The sequence below is a fragment of the Cornus florida genome, unplaced genomic scaffold (genome assembly GCF_030987335.1).
Source record: "Cornus florida cultivar Cherokee Brave unplaced genomic scaffold, ASM3098733v1 CherokeeBrave_3.0.0_Hap2_Chr03, whole genome shotgun sequence".
Taxonomy (NCBI): domain Eukaryota; kingdom Viridiplantae; phylum Streptophyta; class Magnoliopsida; order Cornales; family Cornaceae; genus Cornus; species Cornus florida.
In genome coordinates this window covers 41604650-41631095 of record NW_026775573.1, presented here as the reverse complement: position 1 = coordinate 41631095, position 26446 = coordinate 41604650, and the positions used below count along the sequence as shown (strand labels likewise).

The following is a 26446-nucleotide window of genomic DNA, read 5'->3' as shown; positions in this document are numbered from 1 at the left end:
TCTTTTCCGGAAAATCAAGCAATATATCAATATGTTAATAAGCCTGTAAAACCAAAAGACAATTTGCCCATTGCTCATTCAAATTGAATAGCCATTGATAACGGACAGCAAGTGACCCTTAGCAGTGTATGTCCATGGTCAGGTTGTTTCAGAGAAAGCTCTCCGTCGGAACTCAGGCAGATGGGTTTGTATGTTCCGGTGGGAGCTTTTCTAACGGTGAAAAAAGAAAAAAAAAAAAGACATACATTGAGACTCACCGCCACTGTTCTCGTCGTATCTGGTATGACCCCTCTTCGGCAACCATCAAAATTGGTCATGTGTTTTAAGAAACTCAGAACAAATTTTATTTACTTCCAACTATAGAACGACTTCATACGAGTTTACTTTCATTTATGAGGCCCTGTTCCAAAAATAAATTGGGATCGTACTTAACGTAGTTTCACTCTTGCTTAATACAAAAAAAAATAAAAATAAAAATTATTGTGATTAAATTAATCCCATAAAGTAAGTTTTATAACCGAAATTTATCAAATTTTTTGGGAAGTAATTTTTTGAAAAAATTTATTTGGAAATGGAATGACAATTTCATAAGTTTAGTATTTTCATTTTCAGATATGGATTTTGATTCCAATGAAATAGTCATTCCGACTTTATATTGCAAATCAAATAAAGAAATAATTGGAATGGACATTCCATTCCATTCTTATACACCAAACGCAACAAGAGTTTACAAAATTCACTAGTCACTTGAACCACCAGAATAAAAAGTATCAAAAAATTATTCTCATCATAACTTGTTATCTATCCTATTTTTTATTTGAAGAGTTGAAACTATTACGGGATCTTTCACCAAAAAAAAAAAAAAGGAAAGGCAAGGAGTGCAATTAATATTAAACATACAAAATTTTCAATTAAACTTTCAAAATCAGGCTTTTGTAAAAGTTCATTTTCAATTGAAATCAACATGTGCGCTGGGTATAAACTTTGACCCCTCTCTTTTAAGTTCAATCTCTCCTTTAGGTTAAAGTAATATATCATATTCTCTTCCACTCAGCTTAAGTTTATAAAAACAATACAAAGTTGCAAATGGGCGGGCTTGATTGAGTTGTATGGGCTACATTAGCCAGACTAGGTTGTACTCTCTTCCACTCAGATTGATCCTAAGTTTATAAAAAATAAAAATTATAAATTTAGTTACAAGTGCGCTGTATTAAGAAGAATCTGTATAAACATGGGGCCGATCCCCAACTGAGCTGCAGTTCATTTTATAAATAAAATATTTTTTACACTATATATACTATATAGGAGTATATGAGCTCACAAAAAAATTTGGGGGCCCACTAAAATTGGAGGCCTGTGCGGTGGCACCACCTGCACCACCCAAGGGCCGGCCCCGTTAGTACTTCATCATTAGTATCTATGTCATGAATGGTCGTAGCATCGATGTAATTGTATACCCGTTTGTAGCTTCGATGTAATTGTATTACCCGTTTATCAAGCACAGATTGTTAAAATTCAACATGGATTTGGTCGTGCTTATTTGGGCTAATTATTTTAGTCTGAGTTACTACAATAAAGTTGCTGCCATCGAATTCTCAACTATAATGTGATTATTATGTATTCTTGAATATCACATAGTTATTATTCCAAGTAAAGAAAGGAAAAACCTATTCCTAGTAAGAAAAGAAGAAACTATCACAATGTTAATTTTATTTTTTATTTTTTTAAACATTAAAAGGATAAAAATCACAACTAAGTGTAACAGTGTTGTCAAAATGATAAAGAGTCAAATCTTAAGTGGCCCCATCTTATGTTTCTAAATTTAAATCTATCACAACTAAATGTAACAACTAAATGTAACAGTGTTATCATAGTGATAAGGAGTCGGATCTTAAGTGACCCGGGTTTGAATCTCCTCCCCCTAGCTTCCACAAACTCTTAACTCTCCCATTGCCAAGTAGAAAAATAAAAAATAAAAACAAAAATATGCAGAAACAGAGCATCCCTTGCATAATTGGGAAAAGAGCACCACTTGGGTTGGGACACGCCTCCCTAGCCTGAAGGGTCGGCTTACTCAATTTTCACGACACCCATATGTTTGGTGTCTCTTGGTGCGAAATTTAATGGAATTTTATAATATTATTATTTGGGTAATCCTCATGTTTATTGTTATATGAATAATTTAGTAAAATTACTAATAAAAATGTTTTAAGTAACAGTGTTACCAAACAAATTTAGAATAATAATATTACCACCACCACCTCCTACCTCATCCAATGTGAACCTACTATGTCATCCACCTCAATCTCACCCCCACATGATAAGCCTATAATCCACCAGACAAACCATATATTTTCTCCCATTTTAGCATCACCAGTTCATCCTATCCCTGTTGACCAACCCACTGATCCTGCTCCTCCAAGCCCAGACGATGATAAAGATGAAGAGGATGAGGATGCCTATGCATATGAACAAAATGTTAGGCTCAATGCCTATGCCAAGGAGCTCTCCGTAATTGAAGAAGTTTATCAATATTTTGTAGAGGGACAATATGCTACTACGAAAGAAAGTCAAGCAAGTCCAGCCACACAATAACCATGATGTAGCTAGAGCTCGGAGATTTCATCAACCAAACAGAGGAAAGAAAGAGAGTTTGAGGGCACAGATCAAGAAACTCAATGAACAAATCCAAGCTTTTAAGGATGTCAAGCATCCTTCTGAGCCGCAAAAGGAAAACTCCAATCTCATGAAGATCATTGATCACCTTCAGAATCAAATTGTCAGCAGTGTGCATAATGGTGAGGATATCTCCCACAACCAGGTAAGTTACTCTTCACATCTTGTTTATGCTCATCATCATCCTTCTTTGCATCCTCCTGTTAATTGTCATATGAATATGGACTCAATACTGCCTGTGTCATATGATTCTGGAATTCCCTCATCTTAGAGGGAATATATCATCCAATGTACCAGTTCCATCCCCTCCGGTGAGGGGATGTCATCACCATGTTATCCACCACCCATCTCAATGCAACGCATAGTATACATATTTATTGGACTAATTTGTTCATACTGTCTACTAAAGTGTGTACCCATATAAATCAAGTTCTTCAGAAATTCCTATGGGCTGGACCTTTAATGAAAAAATTCAGAGCCAAAATGTCATGGGATCAAATTAGATATCAAGAAAGCCTTTGACACAGTTTGTTGGGATTATCTATTTGACTCTTTAAAGCTTCTAGGTTTCCCTCCTGTGTTCTTGGACTGGATTAAAACTTGTGTATCTTCAGCTTCCTTTAGCTCTAAGTTTACTTTACCAATGAGTATTCTTCATGAGCTTGAAAGCATATTTGTTGCCTTTTTGTGGTCTGGACCTGATCTAAAAAGGACTGTTGCCAAAGTTGCTTGGGAAAAGTGTTGTATCCCCAAAAAAGCTGGAGGTCTTGGTCTGCCAAACTTGCAAATTTGGAATGAAAGTGCAGTCATGAAGCATTTTTGGAACATTCTATGTCCAAAGGATATATTGTGGGTCAAATGGATCCACACATACCTTCTTAAAGGCAGAAGTCTTTGGGAGGTTAAAGTGCCTGGACAATGTTCTTGGACTTGGAGGACATTGCCTGGGCTTAGGGACTCAATCAAGCCTCTTGTCAAGTTAGAAATTGGTGATGGAGCTTCATCTAATTTCTGGTTTGACAAATGGTGTCAACATAGTCCTCTGCATCAACACATACTACCTCAACAGATCACTTCAACTGGATTTGACAGCATGACTAAAGTGAACACTTTCATTAGCAACAACTCATGGTCCTTCCCACAATCTATTACAAACCTATTGCCATAACTACTGGACACCTCCTCACTGCCTAATCCTAAGCCCAATTGCATTGACAAATACATCTGGATTCCATCCAAGTCTAGCCAATTTCCATTACAAAAACCATGGATCACTACAACCTGCAGTACCCTACTTTACCTTGGACTCATCTTGTATGGTTCAAGTCATCCATTCCTAAGCACTCCTTTACCCTATGGGTTGCAATTCAGCAGAAGTTGCCTACTCTGGATAGAAGGTGTACAGCACACATTAACTCCACAATATGTATCCTGTGCAATGCTGAACCTGAATCTTATGATCACTTGTTTTTTAGTTGTTCATTTGTCCAGCCTCTATGGAAATTTCTACAGGCTCGATGTGGATTCTATATACAGCCTATTTCCTGGACTCAGCTCATTGCTTGGGCATCGTTTCATTGTAGGGGAATTTCTGATCACCACAGCAACACAGTCTCAAAAATGACATTGGCTTCTCTTGTCTATAACATCTGGATTGAGAGGAATATGAGAATCTTCAAGAGGAATGCTCGCAGTGCTAACTCTTTGCTCCACATCACCTTAGAGGCAATCCGTTCCAAAATTCTCTCATCAACAATCTCTGACACTTTCATTGTTAATAGAGTTGCTACTGAATGGGAACTCCCAGAGTCAGTGATTCGACCTGCAAAGAAGCCACCTGATCCTAGAAGATGTGTGCTCAGTGCACTGTTGGAGTCTTATTCCTTATGCTAATTGCAGTATTGAAGCATTGATCACACTCCTATTGATGATTGAGCTCTTCTTCTTTTTCAATGTGTTCGTCTTGGGCCTCTTCACTTAGGCTGGTTGTTCATTTATAGCAATGTGTTATGCTTTTGGGCTATTTGGGCTCTGGCTTGGTTGTTCTCTTAGCAATGGGCTAACTGTTAAACTTTATTGTAATTTCCTTCTTTATTTATAAATTAACTTTACCTTTCGAAAAAAAAAAAAAAAAGGGCACAATACCAAATCTATGAAGGAGCAATATGAAAAATCACATTTGAATTAAATTCCCTTCTGAATGTAATATTCGGCAGTCCTAGGTACCCCAACTTTTGTTAGAAAAATGATACTGATAAATCATCAAAATCATTTGCGGATACAAATATAATGAAAATCAAAATCTATTTTTTCAAATAATTCACTACAAATCCATTGGTCTTCAAATCATTTTTAATCAATATGGATCCTAATATTCCATCACATGTTACAAATTTAAAACAACATTATTATAAAATTAATAGTTAACATCCAAAGTTGTCAATAACATACATTCCATTTTTACGATTACGTGTTGCAGATTAAGTTGGAGCAACATTAAAACAACATCTAAATTTATCATTACTAAAATTTCATTTATAGGATAAAGTAAGTATTAGTACAACGAAAAGAGAACCACTACACAAAAACAATGTATGCCATGCATCTCCAACCCTAACAAAAAAAACCCTAATTTATGGGCAATTGGAATGGTACTAAATTTCCTATAATTCATGGTACTAAGTACGTATTACACACATATATATAAAAGCCCATACATATATATATATATATATATATATATATATATATATATCATACACACAGATATATAACATATACTGTATATACAGGTCTACACATTCTTATTCGACTTGGATATTCATCTCCTCCTTCACCACCCTTATTCTTTACCATTAAGACATTTTAAGTTAAAATATTATATATTATGCATTATTGGAAGGGATTTTGGGATTAACCTCCATCGCGTTGCTACTAATATTGTCATTTTTGTTGTTGCTGTTGTTATTGTTGTTTTCTGATGAAGAGGCGATGATGATATTGATACAATCGGATTCTTTTGAGCTTTTGGATGGCATGAGTTGAGAATTTCTATTCATCTCTTTGCCTTGTCCCCATAACACAATGTACAATCCGAACACTATCAGTACAGCTCCTAGTATGCTGTTAAAACACAAAAATTACATGTTAAATGAATTCATGTCATCTAAGCAAGACTTACCAGCTAAGGTGGCATGTGTTGAGTGAACTAGTATATTTATTTCATCCAAATAGGACTTTATGTTAATCATGGAAAGTACATGTTAAATGACTTATTGTAATCCAAATAGGACTTTAAGACCTAGGGTGGCATGTGTTTAGTGAATTAATAAAATCGTGTAATCCAAATAGTACTTAATTTGCGGGGTTACAAGAGACATTTACCTTCCCAAGTGTAGTTTCTCATCCAAAAGCAAGGAACTAGCAATTGCTACAAGCACAAGCATCAAAGGATTAAAAATTGATGCAAAAAGTGGACCCCTCATGCGTACACACCATGCAGTGAGTATAGTCGTTAGTCCAGAAGCCACGATTCCCTACAACACAATTCCACAATCATCAAATTAGCCAACTAATTAGGGAATGAATTGGAACAAGTTCATTCAAAAATTAACTCAATTCAATTTAATTTCAAAAAGGTCTCATGTATTATGAGACAAGTATTATTCAAGATGGATTATATCAATATGATTTCAATTCGAATATCGACCTAACATAAAAAAAAAAATATGAATTTAAATTTAAAATTTCTTGAAACTACCCATGTTTCATGTCTCATCAAAATAACATACTGCGTAAATTACTGTAACCAGTCTGATGTTCCAACCTAACTTCCATTGATTCCAGTCTCTCTCCGTGCAGAGGGCAAAAATAGTTGACTGGATTGTCCCCATTACACAAATCAGAGCAGCGCTGGAGTAGTGACAAGGATACTTCTGAACCATCTTAGCCTGGTCCAACAATGGAAATAGAAATATTAGTGAAGGGCAATATGGGAATATCACTAGAGAATTTCTTGCAAGATCCCCTGACCTGAATGATCAACCACAATGCACGAGAGAAACAATTGCACACAACCAAAAAAGCACCCAACACACGATCACCAGACTCTAGGTGCCCCTGTGATGCCACGTGTCCATGATGATGCAAAAGGTCAAAATTCGTTGACCAGATGTTGATTTCAACTCCTTATAGAACGTGAGCAGCATGGCCCCACCTATTGCTATTACTGTCCCTACCAACTTTGCTTTCCCTGTAGCCATACCAAATCCCGACCTCTCCAACCTGGACCGCCCATTTAGCCCATATGAGACGGCTATCATTCAATACATTGCATGTGAGTCACGTGACATATATACTGGTGTTTATATATATGTATATACACGTACCCAAATAATATGGCCATGACGAAGGTGATGGCAGGGACTAGATTGCCCATAGCAGAAGCAATTGTCGCTGAGGTTAAGACTAAGGCCTGACCGTATAAGTTTTGAGCCAACGATCCTCTGCAAAGAATGATTACTTAGTAATTAACTAAATAATAATAATAATAAGTAGTTCGAAGAATTATATACATTAGAGTTTTTTTTTTTTTTTATACGAGTAAGAAATAATATTATCATGATTTTATTATATTCGAACACTCTTTATTCTAACTCAAAAAACCAACAGTTTGGTTTGTTTACATGTGGAGTGAGACTGGGTTACATAGCTATATAAATACATACGTTATTACCTATTTACACTTGTTTTCTTGTAGTTGGAGTCTTAGATATTGCTTTGATTAGTTTAAGACTCTAATTAGATATTGCTTTGATTAGTTTAAGACTCTAATTAGATATTGCTTTGATTAGTGTTTAAGACTCTAACTATAAGAATCAGATATTGCTATGATTAGTTTAAGACTCTAACCAGAAGAAAATATATATAGAATTAGATATTGCTCTGATTAGTTTAAGACTCTAACCAGAAGAAAACAAGTGTAAATAGGTAATAACGTATGTACCCGCATTGTTGTGATTACAAAAATCTAACAACTCTTTGTTACTTCTTGTGGAGTGAGATTGGGGTACATAGCCAAAAAATATATATATATATATATAATTAGAGATTGATTTTATGAGTCTAAGAGACGTCACTAGTTAGAAGAAAAAAAGTGTAATGAGTGAAATTAATTTATCAAGATATATATGGCTATTAATAGATATTGCGTTGCTAAGTAATTAAGCTATAGAGATTACTTAATCTATATGTGCATGTAGACACAATAACCACTAAACTCACCCAAATAACCCACAAAGAAATGCTTGGAACACTACCATCCATGTCAGCTTTGGCCTACTATTCCTGCAAAAACAAAATCAATTAATAACATGTTAAAACACTAATATTATACCATATATATATATACAGACGCACATACATATATAAAAAAGCTTTTTGTCCAAGAAAATTTTTTATTTTTATTATTTATATTTTTAAAATTTTCAAATGCATAGAACATTTTTATTTTTAAGATATATGTAATTGGGAAAGATCCAATAGTAATAGAGCAAAGTGGGGAACCTTCTAAATTCTTTAGGACCATTTAGCCATACCACTCTATTAGACAACAGACTAGCAAAAGTTGTTAAGTTCAGCTGTGAACTATAATTTAAATAAATAAAAAAAGGAATTCAGAAAGTAAATGCTGAGTAAAAATAATATCCAGATGTGAAATCTGTGAATATTAAAGGACTTAAAATAAAAATAAAGTTAAAAAAAAAAATTTCAAAAATAGACATATACATATTCATATACAAAGTCTTGATATCGTGCTCACGATAAACAATAGAATTCTACTGTCTCCTTTCTAAAGTAGATAACCAATCTCTCATTTAAAAAATAAAAAGTAATGATAGAGAATCTAAAAATCAAAGATCAAATACTAATATTATCATAACATCATGATGATATCAGTTCTTGCTTACATAAATTGGTCCAACTTAAAAATAAAAAGTAAATTACCATTAAAAAAAATCCAGTCTATCGTAGTCGGCATTACGAGTGGGTGGTTAGTGATAACGCGGGTTAAAAGGGTCTCATTTTCACCGCATCTTCGCCCTTATTTATTTTGTTAATAGGTAATAACTCTTGTTGCATAAATTTGATAAATTACCTTTTGAACAACAAATTATGACTCTACGTATATATACATAAATATATATATAAATATATATATAAGGAAATGCTATAATTTATAAAACCTTTCAAAGTAGAGAGCAAGAGGGACTACAAAAGCAGCAGCGAATATAAATCGGCAAGCAATCAAAACCCTCATGCTCATTCCATCATTTGCTGCAAGTTTGTAGAAAATATTCATTCCTGCATTTGCCATCTGGACCACCACCATCATTATCGTTGGCTTCAACCCATGCATAATGTTGCATCTCTTCCCCATCACAGCCATATATATAGAGAGAGAGAAAACAAGAAAGAAGATCAAAACCCTTCTTCTTCTTGCTTGTTTCTCTAGAGAGAGTTGTATTGTTCGTGAAACAAGTATATGTGTGTATAAATATATATATATATATATATAGAGAGAGAGAGAGAGAGAGAGAGAGAGAGAGAGAGTTCTTGGAGCTAAAAGAAAGAGGGTGGATGGAAAAAGTAATGGTCAAATTAAAGGAAGGTAGGGGTCTTAAATGTAAATAAGAATCCGAGGCTGTGATGTTAATTCCCCAAGTTGTTCTGTGTGCGCACGTGTAAGCTGCCCTGGTGACACGTGCGAGGACACACTCCTGGAAGTTCCACACACGTCCAAACTTTTGCATGGTTTGTGACTTAACCACACGTCACCGCCTACGTTTAACCCACACCTGATGAAAGTGGTTGAAGTAATTCACCATGAAATTAGTGGGGAGAGACTGCAGAGTAAATGATCATGGACACGTGTACGGTTGTGATGACTGGATCTATTTTATGTGGTTCAGTGGAGATGAGAAGAACAATAAAGGAAGTTGATGTAGGACAGCGAAGGGATTCCCTGGGCGAAACCACAATTTGAAAGAGAACATGAAGACAATGTGCGAGAAAAGTAAAATAATGAGGGAAAAGAAATTACTATAATCTAAATATTTTAATATTTTAAATATTTTATAGATAGGCATCAAACGAAATCATAATTATATTCTATTATCATAAATAAAATTTTAAAATATTAAATTACAAAAATCGAAAGATTAATAATAATAATAATAAATAAACAAAAAATTTTAATTCTACTTGTATTTCTTACCATGTGTATTTCAAGCTTAGTAGGCAAGCTCGGTTCCCTTCGGATTGAGAACGGACAACTCTCCTCCGAAGAGTAAAGACATATGTAAAGCTTCAAAATATATGAATCAGCACAACAAAGCTATCATCTAGACTCTATATATGTAATATCTTAAGCTGAAAAACCTTTGCATAGAACAAGGTAATGTTGAGTATCTGCCATATAAGAAGTATCACTATGAGAGTCAAAAACATCCTCAATCCAATCCATACAACGCGGTTGAAAAGATGGAGGAACTGATATTGGTGCTGAGAAAAATGTAAATCCACCTGTAAGAACACATGTCAATAAAATAGTAGGCTCAAGATGCTTTGGTTAGGTAACAAAAATTACACATTAAAAATTGAATTAGTATTCAAATCCAATCACGTGAAGAAAAAAAAATATAAATATATATATATATATATTAGGTCCTAATTTGTAAATGGTGTGGAGACGTCTAATAATTTTGGCATTTTTTATCTTGAAGGAGCTTGTAGGATAAGTAGTATAGCATATCTCCTATTAATTCATGAATCATGATTCCTATGATAAACATATACGGTAAGTTTTTAATTCTTTCTACTCAAGACAAGACAATTTCTTATCGTATATCTTGTAAGATTATTTATTTAATTGTAACCCACATAATTTGGACATATGACATATTATTTAGTGATTAAATAAAATAAATATCAGATTAATATTATATTATTTGGTCAACTTATAAATTACCTTTTTGGTAATTACTTATTGGAAAAGTATTTTCCTTTCTTATTCCTTACTTTGATGGAAAGTGTAATTATGTTACTAAAAGAAAAACTGATCCTCTCTCTGCCTTTATAAAAATGCATATACTCCATCAATTATGTACAATTAATGATACAACACGTAAAAGTTTTGTGTGTGCAAAAGGCCAAGAGAGAGAAACCAGTTTCCACGCTTTGTCTATTGATCAGAGTTGCAGTTTAATTCGTGATTAAATAATCTAGACGTTGAAGTTAATCTCAACAAAGTTTGATATCATGAATCGAGGTATTTATATCTAACTAGTATTTATTTATGTATTATAGACAATGTGAAAATAATGAAATTCTAAGATTATGGGATTCATGTTTCTTTGTGATAAATGATTTAACACGGATAATTATAGTTTATATATGGTATCAAAGCTTACGGTTTATGAACTCATTATTTTTCTTTAATTTTACATAAATAATATTTAAATTTATATCTCAGAGTGAAAGTGATTTGGTTTGAGATAGATATATAATCATATATGTAGTTATTGCCCATATAATATTTAAAAATAATATTAAATAATTTTTTTTTTTTCCTTTTGGAATCGACATACATATAAAGTATGTGTTTTGATTGGTCTATGGAACAATTAATGGGTGGTGCGGCTACTGCCGTAGAATTTATGCTTTGGTCAGTATGCGTTGTAGTTTATTAACAGATTACATACTATGCTATACTTCATGGATAAAGAAAATATTAATAAAAAATATATATATAATTGAAATCAATGATGCACGAATTACATGTTTATGAATACTCACCTTTATCATTGATTTTCCGCAACATGTTTATCTAATGGTTTATGATAGGGAAAAATAAACCTAACCTACTTTGACCAGCCGCCAGACCTCTTCGGTGATCAATAATAATATTTCATTATTAGAGGCAACGATTTCCATGCATTAAAGTAATAACAAATCTTATCAAGGATAAGATCTCCATGGGATAAGTTCCATGGGATAAGGATGATGAAATTCCCTTATCAAAAATAAGGGAAACGACGTGTAACACCCCCACACTTTCCACGCATAAGTTGATCAGGCTTATACACGAAAAACGAGGGATATCAAAAACAATTGGCAATATACAAGCATGGAATACAAAAGGATGATAATAAAAGAATTTAGACAAGAAAGGAACACTAAATAATACAACATCCATCCATCCTTTATTTAATACAGTACTTCATTACAACTTGGAAATCCTATGTCAAGGATCCCTAAATATAACCCTGAGAGTTCAACGTCAAAAGTAAATAAAAACTGAAACTGAAGTATTACATAAAACTTCTACCCTGCACTGGATCGTAAGAGTAGATGAGTTCGGATGGTGGTCCCCCACTGCTAACCTCAACCTTGAAACGGATACTGACCGTATCCTGAAATAACAACAATGGTGGGTCAACCCCACGAGCAAGTCCTCACTACTATGACCCAAATCAAAGAATCAAATAAATTAATCATTATGAATCGGATGAGTACTATATCTGTATAAATCCTACGGGAACTATCCGATGTATAACATGACCTCAACCAGAATAGACGGTGATCACTTAGACTCACCCTAGGTGGTTAAGTGTCGCCTTTCCCTACCCGGGAAATCAGCTATTATACATGGTGCACGGTACTGACAACACAGACTATAACGAACTACACAGTGATAACACCTCGCAAAGTACTGATGAATATACTGAGCATATAAATTAGGCAACACATGCCAACAATATTAATAAATATACCGAGTATGTCAATTAGGCAACACATGCCAATAATATTAAACCACATACCCCGACAGCCACACATCTGTCTATCGCAACGAATGCATAAGGTATAAATGAGTCTAAACTTATTAGCCAGCTCATATGGTTCTATATGGCAACACATCCATATAATATAAATGCGACATAATTAAACAGTCCATTTATTTCCTGAAATGCACACAGCATAATGATCATGGTTTATATATCAATTAACGGTATAAACATCCCATAAGATATCATGGATAATTTATCTGACTACAACCATGGCCTTATTTAATTTAACAGTGATGTTTGATACCATTTAATACGATAATAACACTATTTATCTTTAACAATGTCGTTAAATACATCACATTAGTATCCGTACTGTGAACGAGCCAATAAATGCTTATAAAAGATTAATCGGCCATAAGAATAAGTAACGGGTATTAAACTAATAATTTCGTGGCCCGTTAAACCCGTAAATACCAACTCAGTACCTAAAAATCCAAGTTTAAGGTTCTGGAATTTACAAAACAGGCCCTAGGGGTATTCTGGTAATTTCCAGCAGCTGTAGGGACCCCACACGCGCCCTCACGCGCCTCCCAGAGCCTCCCCACGCGCAGCCCAACCTTCCCCACTCTCCCACGCGCCTCCACGCGCGGCTGGCATCAGCCACGCGCCCGCACGCGCTCCCACGCGCGTCTGGAGCGTTCCACGCGCGCGCACGCGCTGCCACGCGCGCACTAAGGGTACCTTGCTGACGCGGCGTGTGCTGGTTGGTCGGTTGCATCATCCTACTATGGGTGCGCTACACTGAATCAGCTCACCCTCTCATCACTCAATCATGTGCTTATGGATCCGGGTGTACCACGGTAACATGGACCGCGATGCACCGGATCAATCAGGCTCTACTAATGGCCAGGATGCGCCCGCGCACTAACCTACCATGCGCCGCATCACACCGGATCACTCCGGTCACCTTCTTCACTGCCGGTGGCCGGAATCCTTGCCGGAGGCTCGCCGGAAATTGCAGAAAAGCCCCGGAAAATTCCTAAAAATTCTAAAAAAAATCCCAAAGGCCATAATAATTATTTTTAGCTATATTTTGATTACATAGGCCATAAAATAATTGTTGACCACCTTTAATAATTAAAATTCCTTTCTTTAATAAATAAAAAAATTTAATTTAATAATTTCCTAGCATGATCTCTAAGCTCTATAATTATTTAAATAATCTAAACAATTAATTTATGGATTCAAAGGGGAAAAGTAGATAATAACTTGCCTTTTTGGATTTAAAATAAATCCGCCGGTCTGCGCGTAGTCGGGTAAAATCGCCTACACCGATCCAAGTTTCTTTCTCTTTCTCTTTTCCTTTCACTCTTATAAAATAGCTCACTAGAATTTATACTTTGCTTCTAACTCCCTTTATTTTCTTCTAAGGTAAGCTAGTTAATTTATATACCAAATATATAATATAAATATTACAAATATCTTATTTTTTCATCTACTAACCATCCTCCCAACCATAAGGCTTCAATTCCACCCATAACCATTGATGCAATCCTATCCTAATCTCTAATTTCATCATGACATTGGTTTAATACTATTATTATTATAACTATTATTATTATTAATAAACTTTTATAATTATTATTATTATAATATTATTATTATTATTATTATTAAACTAATATAATTATTATTATTGTTATTACAAAATAATATATTATATCATCATAATACTTTATAACACAAATATAATACTCTAATTAACTAATATTGCTTAATTAAACATAATCAACAAATAAAATTAATTAAAATAATACATGCACAATTAAATGAATAAATTTACTATTTTAACATACACAATTAATTTACATGCACCATTAAATGAACTTAATATAACAATGTAGCATGCACAATAATAGGTAAAGGAATCCACACATAATTGAATTTAAATAAACTAAACTCTTTAATTAATTACGGGGTATTACACGACGATTAATAGGACGACGACTCGATAATAAGGTACGACGAAAAAAACTATTATTAAATCACTGCCTTCCTTTTTAGACCTCCGGTGACTAACTTGATTGTCGAAGAGCTCTTGGCAGGCACCACACTAGTTCTGTCAAGGTTCATCGATTTTCTCCTCTTTCCTTTGCAGGTAAACGGTGTCGTATCGGACCGTGCGGATTTCACCCTCAACAGTTGGCGCCGTCTGTGGGAACGACGATTCCCTTGAATCAATTAATTACTCGGTTGGGTATATACGTTTGCAGTCCGGTATGGTTACCGAAGGAACACCGTCGCAGGGATCTGGTCAAAGGGTAGAGTTAGGTGAAAACCTAGACGTCCCAAACAACCAGATACGGCTTGCAGCGTTGGAACTGCAGGTCTAAACTCTGAGTCAGAGAATGGACCAGTTGATCCAGCAAAATGCAACGCTCCTGCAACATCTTGTTCCATCAGTTCAACAAAGCTTGCCATGACAAGATCTCTCAAATCTAAACGGAGGGAATGAGAATCTTGCAAAGCAGGATAATCATCCCTCCCAAAATGAGACCGAAGTGGAACAAAGCCAGGTGGGAAACCGACATACCATCTCTCCCACGGAATTCCCGACCTCAGAGAAGGCACAGCTTTCTGTCTTAAGGAAAAGACAAAGAAATTTACCTATTTCAACCTGCAGGTCGATGATCTCAAGGGGAAAATGGAGGGTGTAATGCAGGCTATGAAAGGGAAAGGTCCTGCAGCCATAAATGACCTGGTACAAAGGATCGACTTGCCGTTCAGCCCTGCCGTTATGAAATGTCCACTGCCTAGCAAGTTCAGGATGCCCTTATTCGAAAGCTTCGATGGGACCAAAGATCCCCTCGATCACCCGAAAATCTTTTAAGCTCTTATGTATTTATACATCGTACCAAACGAAATTATATGCCAAGCTTTTCCCACTACACTTAAGGGATCAGCAAGAGTTTGATTCAACAAACTGAAGCCAAGAACCATCAACACCTTCGAAGAACTGAGTAAGCAATTTGTAAGCCACTTCATTGCAGGTCAGAGGCATAGAAGGCCAGCCACCTACCTGCTTACCATGAAGCAACAGGAGGGCGAGTCGGTCCGAGAATACATCACCCGATTTAACACAGAGATGTTACAGGTAGAAGAGGTGGACGACAAGGTGGCCTTGACCGCTTTCATAAAAGGACTCCAAACCTCCAGATTCTTGTTTACCCTATCCAAAGAACCTCCCACCAGCATGGCAGAGTTGTTGATCAGAGCGCAGAAACACATGAACGCTGAAGACGCTATGAATGCACAGAAGGGAAAGGAAGGAGAGGATAAGAAGAGGTCAGCCCCTCTCACCAGGGATGAGAAGGATACCAGTTATAAAAGATCATTCTTTAGCCAAAGCGATAGGACATATAGTGAGGAGGACTCAGATAAGTATACTGATTAACAATTGCCTTACAGCTAGAATTAGCCTTATCAAGTCATTCAAAATAAAGACTGGGGGAATCTCAGTTCATCATTTCACATGTTATTTTCCAATAAAGTCACAATCACCAATGAGGTGGATGACTCTCAATTTCTATGCAATAAAATATTATGTTTTCAGTTCCCTACTACCTATGTGGTAATATTAAGCCCATGATAATCTATTTATCTCCTTAAAAGGCCAACTCCACATTCTTCCCTTATTAAAAAGACAAGAAGCCGACTACTCCTTATATACAGAAGGGTGAGATAATTAAAGCTTCATTCATTTACTAAAGGGACGAGACGACTACTTCCCGTACTATAAGGAATAGTAAATAAAGTCCCGTATTAAAAGGATCCAGGCTGAATGAATCCCATAATCCATATCCCCGTACTATAAAGGATAGTAAATAAAGTCCTATATTAAAAGGATCCGGGCTGACTAAATCCCGTAATCCATATCCCCGTACTATAAGGGATAGTAAATGAGTGTCCTGTATTACCAGGACCCCGGCTGAATGAATCCCGTAATTAATATCCCCGTACTATAAAGGATAATAAATAAAGTCCTGTATTAAAAGGATCCGGGTTTAATGAATCCCGTAATCCATATCCCCGTACTATAAGGAATAGTAAATGAGTGTCCTATATTACCAGGATGTGATACCCCTCGATTCTAGAGCCACGGGTGATCAAGTCCGAGCACAGAATACAAGGGATATCGAACAATTAATATTTAAACAAGCATTGGAATACAAGATGAATTAAGAATAAATAAAGAAGCTGAAAAGAAAACTAAATAAACAATCCTCATTTAAAAATCCTCAAATAAATGATAATTAATTAAAAAAAAATCCCATACTAAAATCCTCCAATCTCTGATATTAGTAATTAATTAAACTACAACTCGGGAATCCATATTGTGGACCCCTAATAATATCCTAACTGAAATAACTGAATCGAAATAAAAATAGTAAGTAACTAATGAAGAAGAGTCCTACGTAGAATCGGAAGAGTGAATGGCTGTCTCTGCTCGGCACGAACAATCTCTAAGACTGGAACTGACGAACACCTGAAAAATAATGGTGGGTCAGGCCCACAAACAAGTTCTAATTTACTACATCCCAAACAGAGACCCGATACACATACACATCCTAATTAATTCAACAATAACTAAATAGTCCATATATAGATATATACACACTAAAGGAACCTCACTAGACTATAGAGTTGTCTCAACCTGAATAGTAGGCAACATGCAAAACGCACATACAGTGGGCATGAGTACCTATACCTACCAGGGTACACAACTATATTATATCTAGCTACACATCCCTGGCAATATACGCACCCTAACCACTGATCTTGAGACTCAAGCTCATATCATGGCGTATAATTATATATTTAAAATCCGTCCTATCCAACTAAAAAAAAATAATAACCAATACAATTATTATTTTAATAATATGTCATCCAACTCTTCCGTTGACCTGACACGAATAAGTAGGACTTAACACTATGGTTAATCCATTCCCTTATTAAAAATAGGTAGGACTTAACTCTTAAGTTAATCCGTCCCTAATATGCCCCCATCCCATAATGGTGCATTAATCCATATCATAATCAAATAAAAGTTTCCAATCCAAGAATAATGTAAATAATATATACATCTAATAATCCAAATAAACAGGATATGCATCATATACACATCTTTTGCATTTCTTTGAGCAAAAATATCAATTCTAAGTAACATGCACTTAATTTACATCACAAGATATTAATATGCATCTCAACTACAGTGTACATCTCCATATTTTGATTAAATTAATTTAAATCCAACAATTGATTAAAATAATTTAATCCAACAATAGTTAATTAATTTATCCTTTTAAAATTAATTAAATTTCATACTTAGCAGGTAAATTTAAATCATGCATTTCAATGCTTAATGAATCCAATTAAATTATCTAAATATTTAATTCAGACCCATCAATCAAACACACAAATATCTATTTAATATTCTAACATTAATCAAAATAACATTAAAAACAAAAATTAAATGCATAACCCATTATTAGTATTAGTATTAATTACAAATAGCAAAACTTATGCATTAATATAACCTTTTGACTTTTTCCATCCTTCCTCGTTCGGCGTGCCTTTATTAAGAAAGAAACAAATTTGATTTCATACTTTGTGCACAAAACTGCTTCTCACGTCCACTTTTGAGTTTATACAAATAAATCAATTTATGTTTTAATTCAGTACTCTTAAGGCCTCGTTTTGTGTGCATGCTTTATGCAAAAATAAATTCTGATTTCGTATTTATATACAATACTGTCTCATTAATTCAAGTAAAAATAAAACAAAATAAATTAAACTCATGACCACCACACATGACCTGTTCGACATAAAAGAAGAAAAATAAAATAAATAAAACCCCTTTATTAAAACATGAACTAAAATTTCTAAATTAATTCATGTAATTTATCCAATTAATTTATTTGACGAACCTATAATTAATCTAGCATGCATAGAGTATGAATCAAAGGAGAAGAGAAGAATTAGAACTTGCCTTTAGGGATTTGATAAAAAAAAAACCCTAGCCTCCTTCTTCCTTTTTCAACCCTAGCCTCCTTCTTCCTTTTTCTCTTCCTTCTTCTTCTTTTTTTCTCTCTCTAGAATATATTACGTGATTTATGTTCTAACCCCTTTTACAACCCTATAGTTATATATTTATAGGCAACTAAAATAACCCTAAAATCCTTTTCCCAATCCAAGTCAAACTAATAATAAAAATAAAATGAAATGTAAATACTAAAAAGGTAACTAAAATATATCTTTACGTATAATCTATGTGTAATCCCTATATAAATATACACATCAGATTATTCCTAAATGACTTTCCTTATATATAAAAATAAAACAATTAAATTCCCAAACAAATACACATCATCATATATAATTTAATTTACATAAATAAGTCAAGTACACATACTTTTAGCACACCATTTAATTTAAACAACCAACACATACTTTTAGCACACCATTTAATTTAAACAACCAATTCAATTAACACATAAACAAATACTTAAATTAATTAAACAAGTAAACAATTAGCCAAGAAATCAAAGAAATAATTAAAACGCAATTAAAATAATTTAAATAATACCGAGACTATCCTTTCAAAATTAGGGGTATTACATTCTTCCCCCCTAACAAAAGGAATTTCGTCATCGGAATTCGCTCTTACCTTCTTCCATGATGTCTGGAAACTGGGAGCGGATGGCATCCTCGCGTTCCCAAGTAGATTCAGCCTCATTATGATGACTCCACTGGACACGTACTAACGATATGACTTTATTGCGAAGAACATGATTCTTACGGTCTATAATGCGACACGGTGGCTCCACATATGTTGCATCCGGCTGTAACTCAATCTCTCCAACATCGATATGCTGATACCGATCTGTATCTCGCAGAAATTTCCGCAACATGGAAACATGAAACACATTGTGCACTCGATCCAAATGATCTGGAAGTGCCAACCGATAAGCTACAGCTCCAACGCGATCGGTAACCATGAATGGACCCACAAACCGTGGTGATAACTTCCCTTTCTTCCCAAAGCGCATTACACCTTTCATAGGAGACACTTTGAGTAGAACCTGATCCCCAACCTGAAACTCCAATGCACGGGTACGACGATCCGCATAACTCTTCTGCCTACTCTGGGCAGTGCGCATGCGATCCCTAATAAGAGCAATCTTCTCAGAAGTATCCTTAATGAACTCAGGACCCAAAAATCTGCTCTCGCCAACCTCCATCCAACAGACAGGAGATCGACAAGGTCGGCCATATAATGCCTCAAATGGTGCCATACCAATAGTCTTCTGAAAGCTATTGTTATATGCGAACTCCACAAGTGGCAAATACTCCTCCCAATGACCCTTAAAGTCAAGGACACAAGAACGAAGCATATCCTCCATTATCTGATTAACCCTTTCGGTCTGTCCATCAGTCTGAGGATGATAAGCAGTACTAAGATGCAACTCTGTACCTAAAGCCTGTTGAAAACTCTTCCAAAACCCTGATACAAAGCTCGAATCCCTATCCGATATAATAGATAACGGAATGCCATGCAACTTCACAATCTCTGTAATGTAAAGTCTCGCCAACTGTTCCGAAGTGTAATCAGTGCGAATAGGCAAGAAATGAGCTGATTTGGTCAACCGATCAACGATGACCCAAATAGAATTGTGATTCTTGAACGAATTAGGCAATCCCTCCACAAAATCCATAGAAATGCTCTCCCATTTCCACTCCGGTATCGGCAGTGGTTGTAGAGCTCCTGGCGGCCTCTGATGATCAATCTTGACCATCTGACAAGTACTACATCGTGAGACAAATAGAGCAATGTCCCTCTTCATACATGCCCACCAAAACTGCCGCTTCATATCCTGATACATTTTGTCACCTCCTGGATGAACCGAAAACTCAGAATGGTGAGTCTCGGTCATCACATCTTTCCTCAACTCGTCAGCAGAAGGTACCACTAACCGTCCCTTGTACCTCAAACCTCCATCAGCCCCAACATGGTAGAATGGAACCTCTCCGGAAGCTATCTCTGCAACTTTATCAATGCACTGCTGATCCGTGAGTTGTGCCTTCAAAACTTTGTGAATGATAGAAGGTGTAATTACCATGCAAGCCAGGAAAACATCCGACAATTCATCCACCCTCTTCAACGCATTCCACTCAGTAGTGAATAGAGCGGAAAGACTACCAACAGGTCGACGACTAAGTGCATCCGCCACCACATTAGCTTTTCCTGGATGATACTGTATAGAAAAATGATAGTCTTTCACAAACTCCAACCACCTGCGCTGTCTCATATTCAGCTCCCGCTGAGTGAACAAATATTGCAGACTCTTGTGATCGCTGAATAACCTGAAGGACTCACCCAACAGATAATGCCTCCAAATACGTAAGGCAAAGACCACAGCTGCCAACTCCAAATCATGCGTTGGATAATTAAGCTCATGAGGCTTAAGCTTTCGAGATCCATACGAAATCGGTCGCTCTTCCTGCATCAAAACACATCCAAGACCCTGCAACGAAGCATCTGTGTACACAAGATACTCTATCCCGCTCTGTGGGGTAGACAAAACCGGTGCAGAAGTCAACTTAGTCTTCAGCTCCTCAAAAGCTTTCTGACAATGTTCATCCCACACGAACCGTACACCCTTCTTTGTCAGATGAGTGAGTGGTCCCGCTATCTTCGAGAATCCCTGGATGAACCTCCTGTAATATCCTGCCAAACCGAGAAAACTCCGAATCTCGGTAGGTGATGTAGGCTGTCCCCACTCAACCACCGCTGAAACCTTGGCTGGATCCACCGCTATTCCCCTTTCTGACACCACGTGACCCAGAAATTTCACTTCCCGCTGCCAAAATTCACATTTCTCAAACTTGGCATACAACTGATGCTCACGAAGCGTCTGCAAGACTATCCGAAGATGTCTAGCATGATCGTCCTCTGACCTCGAGTAAATCAAAATGTCATCTATGAAGACAATGACAAATTGATCCAAGTAAGCCCTGAAGACTCTGTTCATTAAATCCATGAAAACCGCTGGCGCATTAGTCAACCCGAACGGCATCACCCGAAACTCATAAGATCCATATCTAGTGAGAAATGCTGTCCTCGGAACATCCTGCTCCCGAACCCGAAGTTGATGATATCCGGACCGCAGATCAATCTTAGAGAAATAAGTAGCTCCCTTCAACTGATCAAACAAGTCATCAATCCTGGGCAAAGGATACTTGTTACGAATAGTAACCTTGTTCAACTCCCTGTAATCTATACACAAGCGGAGCGAACCATCTTTCTTCTTCACAAATAAAACCGGTGCTCCCCAGGGTGAAGTACTCCTACGAATGAAACCCTGGCTGAGTAGCTGCTGAATCTGATCCCTCAGCTCACGCATCTCTACTGGGGCCATCCTATACGGTGCCCTAGCAATAGGCGTAGTGCCTGGAGCTAAGTCTATCACAAAGTCGATTTCTCGACTAGGCGGCAACCCTGGAATCTCCTGAAATACATCCGGGAAATCCTGTACAATTGGTATGTTATCCAATAATACAGTAGTCCCCTCCTCCGTTTCCTCCTTCACATGGAACAAATAGGTGCTAGTGACCCCGTTAGAACGTGGCATAGCGACGACGTACATGTCTTGACCAGGTATGGTGCAAATAATAGACCTATCATAACAATTAATTTGGGTATGGTAATGCGATAACCAATCCATCCCAAGTATCACATCATAAGTGTGCATGTCCAGGACCAAAAGATTGGCTAGAAATCTGAGTCTACCAATATCTAGTGTCACAGGCCCATCACTCTCATGAAGAATGGCTGTATTTCCTAACGGTGTAGTGATTCCATGTGGTTTACTGCATACTCGAGTCATCATCCCAGACAAAGCAACAAATGACCTAGCTACAAACGAGTGTGTAGCACCCGTATCAAATAAAACACGTCCAAGTAAACCATGAATCGGAAACTTACCCTCAACAGCCTGAGGTGCCTGCATATCCTGTGGTATGGGGTTGTACACCCTGCCATAATGTAACTGCTGCGGTGCCTGTCCCTGAGGCTGCGGCGGCCCTGGTAAAGCCGGATATGTCTGTCCCTGAATCCGTGGTACCTGTGGAGCTGGTAAAGGCACTGGCGCCCTCTGCCCCTGCTGTACATGCTGTCCATGTCCCTGTCTTACTGTAGGACACTGCCTGGAAGTGTGACCATACTCTCCACAAGTGTAGCAACTACCCTGGAAAGTACCAAATGGCCTCTTCTGTCGGTTAGCCAGTGGCTGACCCTGTCCTGCCTGTGGTCCCCCATTTTGTTGTCGCTGAATAGGTGCCACATCCCTGGGAGCATCTGAACCACCCTTGTGCTTCTTCCAAGGCTGTTGTCCCTGGAACTTACCCTTGTCATTCTGTCGGTGTCCGTTCCCATTCTTTTTCTCAGCTGACTGATTAGCAGAGTCTCTGTCGCCCCGCTTCTCACCCCTGGCCTGTCTGAAATCCATAGTCAACTGATACTGCTGAAGAGCGGCATCTACCACCTGAGCATAAGTAGTATAGGCTGGACTACCTGTAATAGCTCTCTTGATAGACCACATCAGTCCCTTAACGAAACTGTTGCGCTTCTTCTCCTCTGTATTCACCTCCTCCGGTGCAAATAGAGATAAGCGCGTGAACTGTTGCTCATATTCCGCCACCGTCATGTTCCCCTGCTGTAGATTAAGAAACTCAGTCTTCATAGCTGCCCTGACTGCATAAGGAAAGTACTTTTCTTCAAAACGCCCACCGAACTCCTCATAAGTCAATGTCATCCTCTCCTCTATGGTGGTAACTGACTCCCACCACTGTAGTGCATCCCCAACTAGCTTGAAAGCAGCAAGCATCTGCTTTTGAACCTCCGTGCACTGAACTAAGCGAAGATGTCGCTCGATGTCCTGTTTCCACTGGTGAGCTGCTCTCGCATCGGTGGAGCCTGTAAACTCAGGTGGGCTCCCCTTTGTGAAAGAACTCCTGGCCTTTTCCCAAGTATCAGTCTGAACAACCAGAGCTGGTAACGGTACCGGTAATGGGGCCGGCTGTACCTGAGGCTGGTTTCGAAGTGCAGCTGTTATACCTGCTTCTATAGCCCGAGCAATGAGATCATTTATATGGGGAGGAAACTCCGGATCCCTGCCCTGATTGTAGCCTCGATCCTGAGACTCTTGAGTAGTCTGCTGCATTTCCTCCTGCCTATTGTGCAACTGACTATCTTCCTCCTGAAACCCAGGCAGTTGTTGTCCTTCCTCTATCTGCTGACGCCGTAGGAAATCCTGTTGCCTACGTGCCGCTCCCCTATGCTGCTTGTTCCTCTGATTGTCCCGTCTTCTTCTAGTGTTAACCATTCTGTTAACAACGAAAGCAAACATCAGTACGATTTAAGCGGACCGTAAAGGAATACAATGAATCCTAAACTTAGGCTCTAAATAAAAGAATACGCTACGCGGAAGTCTTAAACGATAGATCCCTAGAGACACTTGAACCTGGAGTGCTCTGATACCAACTGTGATACCCCTCGATTCTAGAGCCACGGGTGATCAAGTCCGAGCACAGAATACAAGGGATATCGAACAATTAATATTTAAACAAGCATTGGAATACAAGATGAATTAAGAATAAATAAAGAAGCTGAAAAGAAAACTAAATAAACAATCCTCATTTAAAAATCCTCAAATAAATGATAATTAATTAAAAAAAAATCCCATACTAAAATCCTCCAATCTCTGATATTAGTAATTAATTAAACTACAACTCGGGAATCCATATTGTGGACCCCTAATAATATCCTAACTGAAATAACTGAATCGAAATAAAAATAGTAAGTAACTAATGAAGAAGAGTCCTACGTAGAATCGGAAGAGTGAATGGCTGTCTCTGCTCGGTACGAACAATCTCTAAGACTGGAACTAACGAACACCTGAAAAATAATGGTGGGTCAGGCCCACAAACAAGTTCTAATCTACTACATCCCAAACAGAGACCCGATACACATACACATCCTAATTAATTCAACAATAACTAAATAGTCCATATATAGATATATACACACTAAAGGAACCTCACTAGACTATAGAGTTGTCTCAACCTGAATAGTAGGCAACATGCAAAACGCACATACAGTGGGCATGAGTACCTATACCTACCAGGGTACACAACTATATTATATCTAGCCACACATCCCTGGCAATATACGCACCCTAACCACTGATCTTGAGACTCAAGCTCATATCATGGCGTATAATTATATATTTAAAATCCGTCCTATCCAACTAAAAAAAAATAATAACCAATACAATTATTATTTTAATAATATGTCATCCAACTCTTCCGTTGACCTGACACGAATAAGTAGGACTTAACACTATGGTTAATCCATTCCCTTATTAAAAATAGGTAGGACTTAACTCTTAAGTTAATCCGTCCCTAATATGCCCCCATCCCATAATGGTGCATTAATCCATATCATAATCAAATAAAAGTTTCCAATCCAAGAATAATGTAAATAATATATACATTTAATAATCCAAATAAACAGGATATGCATCATATACACATCTTTTGCATTTCTTTGAGCAAAAATATCAATTCTAAGTAACATGCACTTAATTTACATCACAAGATATTAATATGCATCTCAACTACAGTGTACATCTCCATATTTTGATTAAATTAATTTAAATCCAACAATTGATTAAAATAATTTAATCCAACAATAGTTAATTAATTTATCCTTTTAAAATTAATTAAATTTCATACTTAGCAGGTAAATTTAAATCATGCATTTCAATGCTTAATGAATCCAATTAAATTATCTAAATATTTAATTCAGACCCATCAATCAAACACACAAATATCTATTTAATATTCTAACATTAATCAAAATAACATTAAAAACAAAAATTAAATGCATAACCCATTATTAGTATTAGTATTAATTACAAATAGCAAAACTTATGCATTAATATAACCTTTTGACTTTTTCCATCCTTCCTCGTTCGGCGTGCCTTTATTAAGAAAGAAACAAATTTGATTTCATACTTTGTGCACAAAACTGCTTCTCACGTCCACTTTTGAGTTTATACAAATAAATCAATTTATGTTTTAATTCAGTACTCTTAAGGCCTCGTTTTGTGTGCATGCTTTATGCAAAAATAAATTCTGATTTCGTATTTATATACAATACTGTCTCATTAATTCAAGTAAAAATAAAACAAAATAAATTAAACTCATGACCACCACACATGACCTGTTCGACATAAAAGAAGAAAAATAAAATAAATAAAACCCCTTTATTAAAACATGAACTAAAATTTCTAAATTAATTCATGTAATTTATCCAATTAATTTATTTGACGAACCTATAATTAATCTAGCATGCATAGAGTATGAATCAAAGGAGAAGAGAAGAATTAGAACTTGCCTTTAGGGATTTGATAAAAAAAAAACCCTAGCCTCCTTCTTCCTTTTTCAACCCTAGCCTCCTTCTTCCTTTTTCTCTTCCTTCTTCTTCTTTTTTTCTCTCTCTAGAATATATTACGTGATTTATGTTCTAACCCCTTTTACAACCCTATAGTTATATATTTATAGGCAACTAAAATAACCCTAAAATTCTTTTCCCAATCCAAGTCAAACTAATAATAAAAATAAAATGAAATGTAAATACTAAAAAGGTAACTAAAATATATCTTTACGTATAATCTATGTGTAATCCCTATATAAATATACACATCAGATTATTCCTAAATGACTTTCCTTATATATAAAAATAAAACAATTAAATTCCCAAACAAATACACATCATCATATATAATTTAATTTACATA

The 26446-nt window shown here is 36.3% G+C and overlaps 1 protein-coding gene and 1 pseudogene across 1 annotated transcript; one reads left to right on the top strand and one right to left on the bottom strand.

Moving 5' to 3' along the window:
- The first annotated feature begins 3942 nt into the window (after nt 1-3942).
- On the top strand, nt 3943-4569 carry LOC132301510 (uncharacterized). The gene has a single exon (XM_059798758.1). It carries the CDS (start codon nt 3943-3945, stop codon nt 4567-4569), a length of 627 nt encoding a protein of 208 aa, XP_059654741.1.
- A 992-nt stretch (nt 4570-5561) lies between these two features.
- On the bottom strand, nt 5562-9115 carry LOC132301509 (WAT1-related protein At1g68170-like; annotated as a pseudogene).
- Nucleotides 9116-26446: the final 17331 nt, after the last annotated feature.

Coding starts and splice junctions, on each gene's coding strand:
- LOC132301510 (XM_059798758.1), top strand. CDS start 3,943: ATGGATCACTACAACCTGCAGTACCCTACTTTACCTTGGACTCATCTT.